The sequence below is a fragment of the Toxorhynchites rutilus genome, chromosome 3 (genome assembly GCF_029784135.1).
Source record: "Toxorhynchites rutilus septentrionalis strain SRP chromosome 3, ASM2978413v1, whole genome shotgun sequence".
NCBI lineage: Eukaryota > Metazoa > Arthropoda > Insecta > Diptera > Culicidae > Toxorhynchites > Toxorhynchites rutilus.
Window position 1 is genome coordinate 321341023 of NC_073746.1, and position 15859 is coordinate 321356881.

The following is a 15859-nucleotide window of genomic DNA, read 5'->3' on the forward strand; positions in this document are numbered from 1 at the left end:
CTCGCTGTCTTGCACATATACCCTCACAAATCGCCCGCAGACAACGAATATTCGCCATCAAGTATGCAGTGATTATAATGGTATAATATTTCCAACCTACTTGGATGAGTTCGAATGTGGAAAGCTCAGGGAGATAAAAATCCAATATTCAGCATATCTCCCATCGTTCCGTTTATTTTTTTTACCCCAAACTCTTTCCGAGAACCACAAAATTTTCATCTCCTTACGCGTTTTTCCTCTTTTTTCATGGCGTAACAACAAAAAAAACACCACCATCCGTAACTGCTGTGGGCGAAATGAAAGTAGCAAGAAAGAAAGTAACGACAACGATAGTTGCATATTCAAAACGCTGTGCATACACTCACTGGGCACCAGGACCAGCATCCGGTGTGTATTTCCGATGCTTGCAGTGCAGATTTTTTACTGCATCAACACTCGGGACCATTATTCATTCGACCCGCTGCCTTCGCTGTTCGCTCGTCGTTCTGTACGGATACTCACCGTTTCGGGATACAGAAAAACACGGTAAAGTTTTGCACCCAATTGCCAGGACCGCCACCGAAGGTCGTGGAGAGGAAAATTTTATCATGTATATCCCACCAGCTGCAGAAGAATGCGAACATTCAAGCAGCCCATTTTTCTTTGCATTCAATCAATTACCCGCATGCCATCCCCTTTAATCCTCAGCTGGAAGGACACTTTGACGTATTACAATGTACATATTTCCTCCGGAATCCCTCCCGGCTTGCCTGCTGCTTCCGTGGAGCCAATGATGGCGTTCCGTGTGTATTTGACGCGCATATCATGATTCCCGGCTGACTGCTAATGAAGTGAACATAATTTGAAATGCTTTGACCATTTGATGAAAATGAGTGACAGCCCTGCAGGGAACAAGTAGGCGTGGAAAAGATTGTCTTTGTTTGAATACCACGTTTTTCATTCGATGAATTACCCGCATTCCCCAATGTCAACGACAGCTAACAGAGAAAAAGCCAAGTAAAGTTCCGAATTGTAAATACCCCTCGCAAAAACACACGTTAAGACGTGCGAAAATGTTCGAAACGATTCGATTACGACACACTCGCCCTGAATATCAAACTCTAATTCTGCCCCCTCCCCTCGGATTTTCGTGTTACGATTCTCTACACGTCACATGTGTCCACCTCCTCGACAGCCTCGACAGAAGAATAGAGAGAAAGGCACTCACCACTGACAAGCACGGCCACCAGTCCCAGCCAGAGCAGTAATCCTCCTCCGGTGGCGGTTGTGGTCACCGGAATTCGACCCGTCAGCATCGCTGCCGCCAACGTAGCAGTTTTGCCCCGCCGACGCGCCACCGATGTCCTCCAGCGAGAGCTTCCGCCGATCATCGGGACTCGAATATTCCGAACACGTTCAACCCCGAAAACGAGTTCACAACACAACAAAAAACATGGGTATCGCCTTATCGAGGAAGCACAACCCCGGAGGAAATCTTCAGAAACGAACAAGTTTCGTACTTTATTGACAACAGTTTTTGCAGCCTCTCGAGGAAGTTCGCTTTTGTTTCGCGGGGGAAGCTTTGGCTATTTTTTCGATCGAAACACGCAACACGCGAAATTTTGTTTTATCGTCCTCCTCTGAAACAATAGTCTGCTTCACACTTCACTTTTTGGTGCTTCTTCAAAGTGATGCCCGGGGATATTATTGAGCGTGATAGGTTTTCCATTTGTTTCGATTATTGAGCCGGAAGCATCTGGAATGAGAAGAAAAGAAAATTTCTGGCTTAGATTTTATATTCTTAGAGGAACAGAATTTTGTGTGTTTTTAAAATTATTAAGAAAAAACTGCTGCACAGTATTTGAGTAGAAGTTATTTGAGGTTATATATTTCCCGGTTTGACATTAAAACTTTGTGCCCCGACCGACCTAGAATGAAATGTTCGTCTGACCCTTGTCGGTCCCTGTGGATCGATCGATCGATCGGAATTTTCCATTAAAATATTTTCTCAGAGACCGACGCGGGGCTCAACGTGATAAAGGTATTGAAAGGCATTCATTCGAAATGTAAAACTTACTGATTCTTTATTCAAACCAATTTTTGATTTCTACACAATATTGGAATCGATTTTCAAAAAGGGCCGGAACAAACAGTAGTCTGAGGAAGCAATGTCTGGCGAATATTGTGGATGAGGTAGAACCTCACAGTTCACTCTTTCGAGATAATTCTTGATAATTCTTTTGTCTATTCTCCCATTCTGGTCGTTTTCCTTCAAAGCGCCGAACGTATTTATGGTAATCAGTACCGTTCACCAGACCGAATAAAACAAAATTTGTATTAGTACCAAAGGATCTTATATATTTTTGGGATACAGGATCCACGCTGCCCAAATATGCATTGTTGACGTAGACGCCAACTTAAAAAACAAAAATAATGAACCCCTCCTGCCCTTTTTTACCGTCAACATTCATTAGAGACAGATTTTTCTGTATAAATTATTCGTAATCACAATTGTTCAGCTAAAAACATATTGCATATTTGGGCAGCAAAGTAATCGTTATATTGATCGAATAAAGGGTGTGTCACATCAAATTGCATCACGGAAAAAACGTTGTAGAAATTCGCCAAGTAGACCGATCCTTTTGAAAATTTTAGACAGTAAAATAAAAACTTTTAAACAACTTTTGGCATTTTCTTTTTATTCATACTTCGAGCCCAAGCCCGTATGCTCGCACCTTCCTCTTTACCCCGTCCATAAGGTTCTGTACAACGTCAGGTTGTAGTTTTTTTTGAACAGAAATCCATTTTCTCTTAAAGTCCGCCTCCGATTTGACAACTTTTGGGTTCTTCCGGAGGGCCTGCTTCATAATCGCCCAATGTTTCTCTATTGGGCGAAGCTCCGGCGCGTTGGGCGGGTTCATTTCCTTTGGCACGAAGGTGACCCCGTTGGCTTCGTACCACTCCAACACGTCCTTTGAATAGTGGCACGAAGCGAGATCCGGCCAGAAGATGGTCGTCAATAGTGGTAGTGGTCGTCAATAGTGGTAGTAAGCGCTTCTGTAGGCACACCTTAAGGTAAACCTGCCCGTTTACGGTGCCGGTCATCACGAAGGGGGCGCTCCGCTTTCCGCAAGAGCATCGTTTGCCACACCATGTACTTTTTGGCAAACTTGGATAGTTTCTGCTTGCGAATTTCCTCCGGAACGCTGAATTTGTCCTCTGCGGAGAAGAACAACAGGCCCGGCAGCTGACGAAAGTCCGCTTTGACGTAGGTTTCGTCGTCCATTACCAGGCAATGCGGCTTCATCAGCATTTCGGTGTACAGCTTCCGGGTTCGCGTCTTCCCCACCATGTTTTGCCTTTCGTCGCGGTTAGGAGCCTTCTGAACCTTGTATGTACGCAGGCCCTCCCGCTGCTTGGTCCGCTGGACGAATGAACTTGACAAATTCAGCTTATTGGCGACATCCCGGAGCGAACTTCTCGGATCACGTCTAAACTGCTTAACTACGCGCTTGTGATCTTTTTCACTGACGGAGCATCCATTTTTGCCGTTCTTCACCTTCCGGTCGATGGTTAGGTTCTCGAAGTATCGTTTTAGTACTCTGCTGACCGTGGATTGGACGATTCCCAGCATCTTACCGATGTCCCGATGTGACAACTCCGGATTCTCGAAATGAGTGCGCAGGATTAATTCACGACGCTCTTTTTCGTTCGACGACATTTTTCCAAATTTACGAAAAATTGACAGTGAAGCATGGCCAACGTGATCTATACACTCTTATCTGAAGAGCGAAAACGAAAGCTGAAGATATAATTCCTAAAAATTAAATTTCTACAGCGTTTTTTCCGTGATGCAATTTGATGTGACACACCCTTTAAACACATTATTAGTAGATACATATGAGCAAATGACTGAATTATCAGGTGTGTAAATAGGAACCCACCGTTTTTCATTCGGTGTCAATGAGGTACTGCCAATAGCAACTTTCAGTCAAAAAGGACGCAACAAGAGCCTCACAATGTGATGTTCAGTACAGGCAAACCTTTTTTTGTGCGGGGGATAGGGACCGCACAAAAAAAATCGTGCTAAACTTCACTAGTAGCTTTAAAAAATCGTGTTCGGTACACAATTTGGAAAAAAAACATTGATTGTGCGGTAGATAGAGACCGCATAAAAAAAGTTGATGGGTCTGGGCCTAGGGACACGGACGGGATCTTGACATAGGACTGTGATTGTGTGTAGTAATTGCATTTAAATTGAGTTTTTTTATTGTTCAAAATCTGTAAATTTTTCGTGAGTATACCCTTTCGATTTTCTAAATCAGCAGTCAGTTAAATTCATTAATTGCATTTTTTAAATAACAATATGCTTGATATTATAACATCCTGGACCAGCATTTTGTTACATAAATTGTTAGTAGTAAGACCTACACGATAAAATGTGAACTGAGCACGATTTGATTGGAAAACATACAACTGATAAATGTCTATTATCGATGAATGGAGAATAATTAATTATACGCATTAACTCACATTGTGAGCTAACGCCCGAATTTAGGCAAAAAGATTGCTCGTTGCGTCGATGAGGAAAGCGAGTGGAGAATGCAAACGTCACAGATTTTGTTTATGCATGTTACTTTTCTTATAATAGTCCACTACATAGGAAAAGTGTTGTTGTTAAATGTAAAAATAAGCAGATGAAATGAACGAACTAGTTTTTTTTCTTAAATCAATGCTAGCGTTCAAAGCCATAAGGGCCCAACTGACATTCTAGCAGAAACTGAAATTTCAGTATTATTGATGTGTTCTGTACTTAATTTCAATTCAATTTTACTTCTCGCTACGTCGACCAAAAACGTAAATGAACAAAGTCAGTCACAGAATCTTTTGACGGAGAAACATTCGGCAGTGCGTGGGAAAAAAGGTAGCAATTGTTTTTTCATGTAAAATGCACTTAAAAAAAATTAATTGACTCCGTATGACCTAGATTGAGACGAAAGTGTTCCGCTTGTGTCTTAGTTTTAGATGAATGAAGTGTTCAACACCCTAATTGTGGAAAAAGTAATTACAATAGCTGACAAGAGATAAACTTCCATGAAGTTGCTCTAAAATCCAAACATAGTAGACATTAGAATACTATTACTGATATAAGAAGAAATCAAAGAAAAATTAAACATTTTAGTTTGTGACATGTTCTGTTTTTTATGACGCGAAAAATATTTTTTGAAAATACGTAATTAGTTACTGTATATCCTCTTTCAAAGTTATTCGTTGACACATTTAACTTTGTACCATTTGATTGCGAAGACTTATTGAGATCGGCAATACATCGCATCACAAAAATGAAACGAAATGAAATATTAATATTCTTCATCACTCATATCCAGTACAGTACAATTCTCAATGCCCAATTCCTTCTATGATAGATTGAGCAGTAGAACCAATACGATTTGATTGTGATAGTCTACAAACGAACGTTATTTCACCGAAAAAGTTACTGCTCTCGATGCCTTAGAATAAGACTAATAATAAGAATGAGACAATGGAAAGATATCACAATATCATGGCTATCCATTAAAAATAAAGCAACTTCATGATTTCATGTGTATTTTACCTCAAAATATCACGAAATAGTGAGTATTTTCAAATTGTTTTTTTCGTTTCTTCCCCATGAATTTTATATCCAATGTAATCAATGACGATATATTTGTTTTTTGTTCACCGATTCACGTATTCACAAATGTGTCCCACTGATATTCATTAATCATTTTCAGTTAGACAGTTGAACTTCCTGCCGGAAGCTTATTGTCTTTCTTTGTTCGTTACAAACCGTTTGAAGGTTATGAGTACCTACAACAAACGAGCCCTTTCTGGGCTACTATTTAGAGTTTCAAAAGAGTTAAACTAACAGCTTTCTGAACAATGAAAAGAATTACATTTAAAATAACCAAGTGTTCTGAACAATCACAGTCCTACGTCAAACTTCCGTCCGTACCCCTAGACTCAGACCTACTTTTTCGTTATTCAAAAACTCGTTAACTTAACTTTTTTAATGGTTAATGGCCCCGAAAAAGGCTTTTTTTTGTATGAATTGGATTTTTAAAACTTGTTGTAAGAATTTAAAAAAGGCGTAAATACTCTCTATTTACTATAGACAGCTAGAATTTTGACTGTTTCCAATAGTCTCACAAACGGAAACACGATGTCATGTAAGATCACTTTTGGCTTCGACAGAAAAAATATTAATATAAAATTATTTGACTTTATAGATAAAAAGGTCGAATAATCTAAATTTCACAGGAAATTCCTTAAATACGATGCGCACAAAATAACATCCGAATGGCTACCGTGTAAACAATTTCTGTTTTGATATTTTGTATTAATTTCAACATTTGGCATTTCAACATTTGGCAGTTCCATGCATAGCTTCATATGTTCTTAGAATAGACAAATTATCAGTTTGGACGACTGTTCTCATATTCAATGAGAGGTAAACAGATATTTTATTTGAGTTCAGCGATCAATTCGCATTCGAAACTACTTTGTTGTTTGGGGGCAAAATAATCAGTGGTAACTTACGTCTTACAATGTTTTCTAAAGCTGATATACCTTATCACAAGTTGCTCTTGTCGCAGAGAAAACTTTACATCAGAATGTAACACACTCCAGGAGGAACTGTTTGAAGTGGTACATGCCTGCTTCTTTGAATACCTCTCTCATCCTCCTCACAAGATAATCGAGATCAGTTTTGTTTCATGCAAATAAAACGATGCAAATGTTCAATTTCAAAATAGCCCGAGCTATTCTTACTTTCTAGAACGCGCTGTAAAACTCGGTTTGCTCTTCGGGGAGGAATCCATAACAAAATCCAGTTATCATATCTCAACTTAACCAGAAGAAAACAAAAAACTACACGTCGGGCAAAAAACAATATGACAAAAATTCAAATCATCGGAGATACTATAATAGATTACGTGCGAACGAGAGATATGGGAACCGTTCCCGCTCCCACTGGATGACATTCGGATTCCACAGCACTGATTGCCACCATAAAGATCCTGCGGCATTACTGTACGAAGAAAACTCCTGTCTATTTTCCACGAAGTAATAAATAACGGGAGCAAGGGAAAAAAATCATCTGGAAGCTTTTTCTCTCCGGATGGTAAAATTTTACGAATCACCTCGCGCCATGGCCCGGCGCTTATCACTTCCAAGCTAGAGCACCGAAAACTTCTACTCCCTCCCCCCTCCAGGAAAGATCTGGAGAAAGTCACAGACCATGCTAAGCAGTGAACTTTCCCCCTCGTCCCCCCTCGACCACTCCTAATGTGTGTTCAGTCTCTCGTGTTCGAGTGGGAATGTGTTTTCAGCGGTTGTGTTTCCCTCTGAGCCTTGTGCGGAACCATTTCGGGGAATTATAGACATTTGATCGAAGAATTACGTCCAAGTTGGCCGTGGGTTGCACATAAATAACTTTTCGGATGGATCAAAAACACTCCCGAAAAGTAACCTGCGGCTGTGTGAGTGGTTTACTCAAATGGCCGATTCCATTTTGTGTGTATTTTACCCCCCGACAGAAAAAAACGAAATATTTCGTACAAGAAATAATCGTTTCAATGGAGCCCGTTCGAAGGAATCGATACGGACGCAAAAGCAAAACCAAAATAATACCTAGTGCAATGTAATATAATGCCTCGAGCAAACGAAGAGGCAACAAAGCGAATAATGATCGGCGAAGCCGGGAAAAGGGCCAAATGATATAAATAATGACAGGATAAATCCTCTCCGGGAAAACAAGACACGAAAAAGTAGCCCTCGATCGAACACACAAAAAAATAGACCATGGGAAAACACCGACCGAACAAAGCAAATATCTTCGGCGGGCGGAAAAACAATATTAAGCAGCAATTTTGATGATGGGAATATTGTGAGTAAAATAATAATTTTATTTGCGGTGGCTCCAGGGAATGTGGGGGAAGTTGTGTCTGCTTTGCCATTCATCTGTGGTGGAAAGGAACTTTTTTCCTTCCCCTACCCAGTTCCGGAAAGCCTACACAAATAATCGTGTTTCGTTCGTTCCTTTGTCTTCTATGTGTGATTAACCAGCCGAAAAATCCACCCTTCGGCTAGGGAGGGAAAAATCCGCACCCGACATCGCCTTGGTAATGGAAATTGTGGTGAATCAGAAAACGTGACCATCAATCTAACTGTCAAAGTTTATTTTATTAGGAGTTATTAGGATCTAATCCTTTTAACAAATTCGTTTGCTCGTTCGAATCCGGAATCGATTCGTGTTGAATCCCACGCTGGCGGAAGGAAGCGCTTGATAGGTATGTCTGAGTGTGTGTGTGTGTCACGATGGATGTATTCACTGCCGGCGGCCACTCGGAAGGAGACGGAGCGGAACGATTATCGAGTTGGGGACGATATTTCTTTTGCGGGTTTTTCGTGCACTCCGGAGATACGCCGAATGGCTTCTTGCGGTTGCAGATTTATTGCTCAATAAAATTCCAGGTAGCGGTACGGGTGGTTCGCTTTTGCTTTTGGGGGTTGTGGATAGGAACCGACGGACTCAACGCCAATCGAAACGGAAGGATGCGTCTTGGCACGATTATTTCGCAATAAACTTGAACATATTTCAGCCCGCTTCGGAATGGGTTACACTGAGTTATGGTTCAGCTAATCATTTGTAGTTTTTTTTCACCGGTTGAATTATGTTAATGTGCATTTGAGTGTTATAAGTCGTGTATTGGTCGGACATATCATTGGTAAATTCTGAACACTACATATTAAATTATGCGTTCCAACCAGGGTGTATGCACTTGAAACCTAATCGATTGACCTTTTTTTTTTTTAATTTTGACATCTATCATCAATATTCAACTCAAAATATCGGAAATTTCAAGCAGTCACAAATTTAAAAATAGTGTTAAAAATTTCGGATTTTGTGACTACGAACTACAATCTGCGGATATTATTGATTTTATGCTACATATAAACTAAAAAATCCACTTCTGGTTCGCATAGAGCTAAGGGTCGCCCGCGTGGTTATCTCTAGGCGTCCTCCAGCTGACATAGAATAGCGTCTCTTTCAAAGGCAACGAGTCAAATATTCTTTATCTTTTGTCGTGATCATTTTATAAGTTGTTTGTTTTGATCTCAATGAACCATATTAGTAGTGAAAGGAGATATTTCTTCGTGTAAGTTTCTGTTAAAATTTTGTTATTCAGATTGTTAGTTATTTGATTTTTATACATCCAGTTGCTCGAGCATAACTTGTACTAAACTAACAAATTATCACTAGGATTGCTCAAAAATGTTTTTTTCATGATATGTCCTCATATCTAAAATTACAGCTTGGGAATACTGAAAACAATTATACATCCGACGTATGTTTTAAAAAGCAATAAAAACAAATGTTTGGAGAAAACTTCGCCTTTGAAGACAGTAGATTACAGATGAATGAACCTTTGTTATTTTTATTTAAAAAAAAATTAATGGTAATTGTATAAAGTACTAGCTAACCCGGCAAACTTCGTCCCGCCCATTTACTTGATTAATTCTCGAGTAATGCAGAAATTTTTGTTTTATTTGTATGGCGGCCACCCCTAAGAGAGGGGGGAGGGGTATCTAACCACCATAGAAACATTCATTGCACCCTAAAATTTCCATATGCCTAATTTGGTTTAATTTGCTTGATTAATTCTCGGGTAATGCAAAAATTTGTGTTTCATTTGTACGGCAGCCCCCTCTAAGAGAGGGGGAAGGACTGTCTAACCATCATAGAAACATTTATTGCACCCTAAAACTTTCACATGCCAACTTTGGTTTCGTTTGATTGATTAATTTCCGAGTAATGCAAAAAATTGTGTTTCATTTGTATGGCAGCCCCCTCTAAGAGTGGGGGAAGGAGTATCTTATCACCATAGAAACATTTATTGCATCCTAAAACCTCCACATGCCAAATTTGGTTTCATTTGCTTGATTAATTCTCGAGTAATGCAGAAATTTGTGTTTCATTTGTATGGCAGCCCACCCTTTGAGTGGGGGAAGGACTGTCTAACCATCATAGAAACATTTATTGCACCCTAAAACTTTCACATGCCAACTTTGGTTTCGTTTGCTTGGTTAATTTCCGAGTAATGCAGAAATTTGTGTTTCATTTGTATGGCAGCCCCCTCTTAGAGAGGGGGGAGGGGTCTCAAAATATCACGAAAACCTTCCCCGGTCCCAAAAACCCCTACATACCAATTTTCATGTCGATCGGTTCAGTAGTTTCCGAGTCTATAAGAATCAGACAGACAGACAGACATCACTCCATTTATATATATATATATATATATATATATATATATATATATATATATATATATATATATATATATATATATATATATATATATATATATATATAGATTACTATCAAGAAATATAGTCTTAAATATACCAGCGGTGATGAATGGGAATTTAGAAGTTTCTAAAATTTAAATATAATAACGAGCTTCTATCTTTACAATTCAACATACCCTTCAAAATTATCTTTTACTATAATGTTCCTAGTTCTTCTACCAAGACTCGTCATTTTCATTTTAAGACACAATTCTCGTTCAAGATTTTTCAACCACTTGCAAATAACATGTTTCTCCGTTACATGGAAATATAATGAAAATATATATGTTTGGAAATATGATAGAATAAAGACAGCCCTAAATCGGAGAATTCCTTTCACGAGTTTTGCTCTTATCAACACATTCGGTGATCCATTTTTAGTTATATAGACAGCAGAAGATATAGGAATGCGTTTTATCACATTAAAATCCATTCCCACTATCGAACAAAAATCAATTTCGCTAGCGCAAACATCAAATGAACCAACAACGCTTGTCACTATATAATTGTAGAACATATGCGAATCGAATTTTCCGAATTTTCCCATTTACCTTCAGAGTTTCAATTGCCATGTTTGGTTGAAATATGTGTATTATTTTTACGGGACCCCCTCTCCATTTCAGAGGAGGGAGGGGTGTTATACCATCACAGAAACTTTTCTCATATTCAAAAACCTTCACATGCCAAATTTTGCTCCATTTGATTGATTAGTTTTCGAGTTATGCAGCAATTTGTGTTTCATTTGTATGGTAGCCTCCCCTTAGAGAGGAGGGAGGAGTGTCGAATCACCATAGAAACGTTTATCGATCCCTAAAACCTCTATATGCCGAGTTTAATTCAATTTGTTTGAATAGTTCTCGAGTTGTTCAGCACCCTCCCCTCCTCCTCTCTAAAGAGGAAAAAGGAGTGCCAAAGAAATTTGCAGAAATTTGTGTTTCATTTGTGTGTGTGTGTGTGTGTGTGTGTGTGTGTGTGTGTTTGGAGTCTCCAAATTTCACTTTCCAAATTTCGCTTGCCATGTACAAAGCAAAATCATATCTCTATCATGACCGAGGAGAGAAGGTGAATATATTTCGAGAATTCTAAACGCAAAGCCACGTCAACCGCAAGCTTAGATTGCTACGTGTTTGAACCATTAAGTGTTATACACTTGAGCATCCCCAGAAAAAGACACTCAGAGTTTAATACTCAGATATATAATAGATGGATATAGAGAGAGAAAAGGGATAAATACGAGTCGATAGATAAAGAGTTTTTAGAAATAATATAGATCCTTTTGTGAAAAGTAATAAAAAGTGTACTTCCATCTCGCGCAAAAATAATTGTTCCTATTGATGGACATTTGAATAAATAAATTATGTGAAAAATTAAGACCTGGAAAATTTTGGAATAAAAGTCTTCCAGCGCCACGTTGACGAGCAGACAGGAGATTCCATCGCCTTGTCGAAGTCCCCTGTGAGTCTCAAATGATTCCGACAGCTCACCTGAGATCCGCACACCGTTCATCGTTGCCTGAATCAGTCTTGTCAGCTTTCGGGGAAAGCCGTGTTCGTCCATGATCCTCCATAGCTGTCGTCGGTCGATTGCATCATATGCGGCCTTGAAGTCGACGAAGATGTGGTGTGTAGGGACCTGGTACTCGCGGCACTTTTGGAGGATCTGCTGCAGTGTAAAAATCTGGTCCGTCGTCGAGCAACCGGGCATGAATCCGACCTGATAACTTCCCACAAATCTACTTACTATTGGCGATAGGCGGCGGAAGAGGATCTGAGACAAAATTTTGTAGGCATCATTCAGGATTCTGATGGCACGATAGTTCCCACAATCCAACTTGTCGCCTTTTTTATAGATGGGGCAGATTACCCCGTCCTTCCACTCCTCCGGTAGCTGTTCTGTGTCCCAGATCCTGACTATCAACCGGTGCATACACTCTACAAGTTTTCTCGGCCCTCCCTTGAAGAGCTCCGCTACGAGGTCATCCTTACCAGCTGCTCTGTGGTTCTTGAGCTGATTAATGGCCTCCTTAACTTCACCCATCGTCGGGGGTGGTACGTCGTCGTTGTTCATTGCACCGGTGTAGTCCTCCTCAACGCCGTCTAGGTCTCCTGTCTGCGCGCTGTTCAGGTGTTCATCGTAGTGCTGCCTCCACCTTTCGATCACCTCGCGTTCGGTGCTGGAAACTGGATACTTACCTGGAAACTGGATACTTACCTGGAAAATTAAACCGAATACTTACCTGGTACCAGGAAGGAGAAGGAAATGGATTTGTTGGAAAGCTAGGATGGAAGGACGATTAGTTTAATTCAGCCCACGAACCGTTGAGACACAACATTGGTGCCATGACCAGGATCGGCGGCTGAATCTAAGGAATATACAGTTTTCTGATTTATAATTATTGAAATCTATTATACGCGCGAATTGATTCATTTCATTCAGAGCGTCGAACGTCTACCAGAGTACGCTGAAATATTTCATACTATAATTGATACTCTCACCTACTGCTCGGAAGCTGCTCTAAAGAGATATCTGTCGTCGAAAGCTTTATGGCAACAACGATCATTGTTTTTCGCAATAAATAAATACAAGGTCTGGTTGAAGCAGGCCACAGGTGAGTGGCCTTCCAACAAAATAAACTTATAGTTGCGATGCTTCTTGGTTCTTTTTTGATTTTATTTCTGGTACGAGATACATCGGATTGCTAGAACTATAACATCGTGATCTGCTTTGGGAGATAAAAAAGGTACAAAAAAGGATACGAAGTGGTTTAAAAAAGGACTTCCGATCTTCGAGTAGCTACGACGAGGTGATTTACGCTTTCTGTACAACTGGAACGAGAAAAGAACAACTATTTAAAGGAAAATACAAGGCCTGTTGTCGAAGGGTCTCAGGTGAGTCCCTGTCCAATAACGTAGCTGATGGTGTGTGGTGCTTCCTGGATTTTATTTCTACTTTTATGAACGGTGACAACACATTGTTGGAGGATTTTGAATCATCGACACGATTAACTATCGGTACGGTTGTTTCACGGAGGCAACAGGAAATAAGTGGATCTCAGCGAATATCTTTTTGGAATTACACGGAAGGCTATATGTGAATACTGAACGACACAGGATTTGAAGGCTCTAGTTACACTTTTCATACAAGGCATTACATGAACAGGTCTCAGGTGAGTACCTGTCCCAAGAAGCTATAGTGTTTTAGCGGTACTTCTTGTGTCGTTTTTTGATTCTCGGTATCGTCATCATCGGAGTATAACATCTTCGTTGACGTGTTGTTTGCGGAAAATGGCTGATCGAAAACTGAAGGAAAAAATTAAGAAGCGAGAGCGGTTGTTCGCCTCATTGAAGAGACAGGCTGACTTCTTGAAGGGTTATGATCAGGAGAAACATGAAGGTCAAATTCAAACAAGACTTGATAAATTGGAGCAAATGTGGAAGGATTTTGACGAGATTCAAGATGAGATTATGGGGTTTGATGAAAAAGGAGAATATGAGGAAGAAGATACCGAGGCTTGTGCCAACTTTGAGACTAAATATTATGAGTTACGGGCGGCTCTGCTGGCGAGGCGCGATCAAGCTCAAGCGCAAAGCATGCCAATTTTGGATTCATCAATGGCAAGGAATAACCATGCGATGGGTTTTCATTCTGGAATTCTATTGCCACAAATAACTTTGCCGGAGTTTGATGGTGATTACCGGGATTGGCTGTCATTTAAATCGACGTATGTTTCATTGATCCATGACTCGATGGAACTTAGTGATGTCCAGAAATTCCATTACCTTAAATCGTCCCTAAAAGGAGAGGCAGCCAAACTTGTCGAATCACTTACACTCACTGGAGAGAATTACATTATCGCATGGGAGATGATCGCAAAGAGGTACTCAAATGAATATTTATTGAAAAAGCGGCATCTTCAGGTTCTTATGGAATACCCGAAAATAGAACGAGAATCGGCGGAAGCTTTCCATCGCTTAGTAGATGAGTTTGAGCAAAGATTGAAAATAATGACAAAACTTGGAGAGCGGACAGATCATTGGGGAGCATTGATTGTGCACTGGATGTGCTCGAAGCTTGATATGCATACGTTGCAATTGTGGGAAGACCATGCGTCATCGTGCAAAGAACCATCGTTCCCAGAGTTGGTACAGCGTGGGTCATTTAAAGTGGAAGCATCTGGCAACCCCATAACTTTTGACAGAGATGTCAGATTAACAAATGTCATACCGCGTTGGAAGCGTCATTTCAGTACAATTTTAACCATGGAACAATACACACCTAAACAACGCGCTGAAATTGTTCAGCTGTACATTCAAAATAACTTGGCTTTTGGCAAAAAATCATAATGTCTGATGAGGCGCATTTCAACTTGAATGGAGGAGTGAATAAACAAAATTGTCGGTTTTATGCTACTGAAAACCCTCAATTCATCGAAACGCAACCTCTTTACGACCAAAAAGTTACTGTGTGGTGTGGCATTTATGCCGATAAAGTCATCGGCCCGTACTTCTTTGAAAACGAAAATGGAGCAACGGTAACCGTGAATGGGGAGCGTTATCGGACAATGATAACCGATTTTTTATTGCCATTTGTTCGTGAAAATGAATTGGACAATTACTGGTTCCAACAGGACGGCGCTACATGCCATACAGCGGCTGCCACGACCAAATTATTGCGCGAAATGTTCCCCGGAAGATTAATATCGAAAAACGGCGATTATGACTGGCCACCGAGATAACCTGATTTGACGCCTCCAAGGTATACACTGGTAAACCAAGGACCCTGGCTGCGCTGAAAGACAATATCCGACAAGAAATTGCTGCCATATCGGCCGAATCATTGGGCAAAGTGATGGAAAATGCCGAAAAAAGGGCACATTTTGCGGTCAAGGCCAGAGGTGGTCATTTACGAGATATCATAATCAAAAAGTAGTTAGAACAAATCTCCTTGGACCAAAATAAATGAATTTCAAAAAAAATTTTTTTAAATTCCACTTCTTTACTTTGCTATTGCAAAAACAAATCCTTCCACTTTAAATGGCCCACCCTGTAGATTTTCTGGAGAGGAGGACGAGAGTACTGGATGCAGTCTCATCAAATATTGTGGAAACGAATAACAATAAGCAAAAATTGATCCAAAAGCGACAAAAACTGAACGTTCACTCGGCTATGGAGAGTGTCAAGAATTCTTCTACATGTCAATGTTGTGGTGAGCAACACTATCTGGCGAAATGCCCAAGATTTATGCAGATGGGGACCAAGGAGAGATTAGAGTTTGTCAATATAAAACGATTGTGTAGCAACTGTTTTCGTACAGGCCATTGGGTGAGAGATTGCATATCAAAATTCATATGTCGTTCATGCGGTAAAAAGCACCATTCGTTAATTCATCCGGAATTTTCATCCACTGGAGTTGGTTGTACAAGTAAGAATACCATATCAACAAATCAAATAACTGCACAGGATGATGATCAACCGGAATTGCACGATGCGGT

General features: G+C 40.2%; 1 protein-coding gene across 1 annotated transcript in view; it reads right to left on the reverse strand.

The window, feature by feature from the left end:
- LOC129774849 (lachesin-like) overlaps positions 1-15859 on the reverse strand; it is a 181998-nt gene that overhangs the window by 109285 nt on the left and 56854 nt on the right. Inside the window, exon 2 of the mRNA XM_055778865.1 lies at positions 1208-1735. Coding sequence (XP_055634840.1) covers positions 1208-1370 — 163 coding nt within the window. The 5' untranslated portion in view covers positions 1371-1735. The remainder of the gene's footprint in view (positions 1-1207; positions 1736-15859) is intronic.